Here is a 2,929-nt window from a genome sequence, read left to right on the forward strand (position 1 = left end):
GACCCCAGGAGAACGGAGCCTGGGCGCTACAGCGACCTCAGCACAGGTGAGCCTGGGTCTCCGGGCGGGGCGGCCACGAGGTCTCTGGCGTATCCTCTCAGTCCCAGCCATCACTCGGGTTCTTGCCAGAAAGGGTTCTTTGATGTCACGCTTCAGTTCCCCATTGGGGAGGCTGTGTCTGAGAGGGAGGGCCCTTGAGGAGTAGAGGCCGAGGAGTGCGGATGTGGCCGTGACGTATGTCACGTGTGCATGCCACGTGTGCCTGTCACATGCATATGTGTAGCGTGTACATATAGACAACAGTACTGCATAGCTTGAAAACTTGGCAACAGCAAAGAAAGTACCAAACCTGAGATTTCCCACCTGGAAGGACGTTTCTAAAGTCCCAACAAAAAGACTGGAAACTCCGCCTACTGCCCTGGGCTGTCTCACTTCTCCATCCTGGCATGTTTGCTCCCAGCAGGGACGGCACCAGAGATGGGGGCAGGTCTCAGAGGCCCTGGAGAGCAGACAGCAGGGGGGAAGGTGCCTGTCAGCCCCGAGGTGGGCCTGGGACCCTCGTGGGGTGCTCCTCCCACTTCTGCCACTGTAGGCCCCTGCCTTGACCTCATCCTCGCTGACCAGTGGCGTGGGCGTGGGCCCGGGGCATTGCCACATCCTTGGAGGAGTCTCGCCGGGTCAGCATCTGCAGATCAGAGCCTCCCCAGCTGCGGCGTCTGGCTGACCCCGGGCAGGGTACTGGAGCTGCGAGGACTCTGGAGAGCCCAGCATACCCAGCACGCGACGTCCTCACGTGGCATGGCAGCCCTTCAGGCTCCGTGGCCCAATGGCCATGTGTCTGTCCTGCATCTTGTTTCGTCATCTAAGAGTTGAAAGTTTAATTGTTCTTAGGCCACACCAGAACACCGCGAATAGTTCTGACAAGTGACGGGCTGACGCCAGGTGCCCTGCGCTCTCTCCACAGTGGCCCCAGGGGGTCCCCGCCCTGGCCCTCAGCTACAGGAACAGCCTGGACCCAGGTTTACTGAGGAGTCCAGGAACCCGCAGCCCGAACATGGAAAGCTGAGCATTGCAGGTGACGTGGGGACCTCCCAACCCCCTGTGCACCTGGGCCCTGGGTCCCAGGTGGGGAAGCACCCTTCCAGGTTCATTGTTTGGGTCGTGGTAGGAAAGAAGTCTCACCTTAAAGGCACTTTGGGTTGAAGATTGCCCTGGAGCCTGGGGCGGCTTCAGAAATCGCAGGGATTTTCATAAAAACACAGACACACCTTTTAGAAGAAATGGAGAGGCCAGCTAGAGTCAGGGCTGGCAGGGACGTGAGAGCATAGATGAGAAAATGTGCCCAGTTCCGTCAGGTGACCCGGCCAAGGTCACGTGGGTAGGGTGCTTCGCAGCACCTGCCTCCCCGCAGATCCACAGATGCGCGGGCGGTGTGGCGCCCGGTCCCGGAGTCACTCTGACTGCCCCACAGGGCTCTCGAAGTGCGGCCTGTGGTGGCCTGGAGCTCTGGTGCCCTTCCAGGTGAGCCCGGGCAGCCTCGCCGCTCCGTCACACAGGCGCCTGGGCCGCTATTCCCACTCTGCTTCGAGCCTAGCTTAAAGAACTCGACCAGAGATCGTGCGGTCCCCTGGACCTTTGGCCACTCCACTGCACCTTTTTCTTCGTGTGGAGGCTTGGGGGTGCTGACAACAGAAGGGAGAGGTGTGGGTGGGCGTGGGGCTCACACGGGCTGGGGTGCAGATCTCAGGGCAGGGGTAGTGCTGAGACTGAGGCTTGTGGGGTTCGTGTGGGATTGAGACCAGTTCCAAGGGAGTTGAGGTGAAGGATTAGGTGAGGTTTCTAAGTGATTTAAACTTAAAATCCTATGGTTCTGGGGCCAGCATGGTATGGTGGGCCTGCGTGTCCAACTCCTCGGTTCAAGGCTTGGACATGGTAGCTAGAAAATCATGCCAGGCACGCGGGCGGGGGCCTGAGATCCTGAGAGGAGAATGGAGAGGGGTTCCAGGTGTGGCTACTCCCCTATCTCTCTTTTTTTGTTAAAGAACTTTTTGCCTTAGGGCATGTGTGCTCACCAGAGAGAGAGACAGAGACAGTGAGAGGGAAAGTGAGAAATCCCCCTCCAGAAGGATGACCACACTGCAATCCCTTCTCCATTCTCCTCCCCGGGTCATGTGCACACATGCACACGCTCCTGGCATGATTTTCCAAGCCTGCAGGTCTAGGACTTAAACCTTGGTCGGCCATGTGGGAGTCCAGTGGCATAACCACTATGCCATCGGCTGACCCTCTCTCCTTTTTTTCTCTCCAGTGAGCATACATACCTTATGACAAAAAACCTTAAAAAGGAAAATAGCAATAATGTATGATTCTGTGACTTCTGGGTAGGAGAGTGTGGGCAGGAGGGGGCTTCGTGGTTTGTTTGCCCAGGGCCAGGGCACCCTCTGGAAATGCCTCAGGGGTCGCCAGCCAGTCTGGCGGTGGTGGCTCGTCTTCCGACACTTCCTTGTGGCCTTGGCCTTTCCCTGGGGGCCCCTGGGCTCCCTTACTGACTCCCAAGGCAGGGCAGGTGCCCTGGGGACCCCACGGCACAGAGAACCCACCGATTGTTTTTGCAGGAGGTGGGAGGCCACTGCTGTAGGGAAGCCTGGTTGCTGTGGAAACCCAATCTGGTTGCTCTTGCCCATCATTGTGGGGGGCAGCCAGGAGGCGCTGCCCGTGTGGATATCAAGCTGGCCTCATCCTTCTTCCTTTCCAGGAGCCCTCAGGGCAGGGTGCTGACCCACTAGTTCAGGGGACCCTGGGGGCAGGGAAAGGTTGTGCACCCAGCAATCCTTACCCTCCTTGCTCTGGTTTCAGCCAGAACCCACGGGAGGCTGCTTCCCCGGGGCCTGCCACAGCCTCCCACTGCATCGCCCCCGCCCGCGCCACC

General features: G+C 59.0%; 1 protein-coding gene across 1 annotated transcript in view; it reads left to right on the forward strand.

Annotated features, from left to right (window-relative positions):
- Window positions 1-2,929, forward strand: part of KRABD3 (KRAB domain containing 3) — a 23,234-nt gene that overhangs the window by 15,560 nt on the left and 4,745 nt on the right. The window contains exons 16-18 of the mRNA XM_027766666.1: window positions 3-46; window positions 965-1,075; window positions 2,857-2,921. Coding sequence (XP_027622467.1) covers window positions 3-46; window positions 965-1,075; window positions 2,857-2,921 — 220 coding nt within the window. The remainder of the gene's footprint in view (window positions 1-2; window positions 47-964; window positions 1,076-2,856; window positions 2,922-2,929) is intronic.

The sequence above is a fragment of the Tupaia chinensis genome, unplaced genomic scaffold, assembly GCF_000334495.1.
Source record: "Tupaia chinensis unplaced genomic scaffold, TupChi_1.0 Scaffold143622_1, whole genome shotgun sequence".
In the NCBI taxonomy this organism is placed as follows: Eukaryota; Metazoa; Chordata; class Mammalia; order Scandentia; family Tupaiidae; genus Tupaia; species Tupaia belangeri.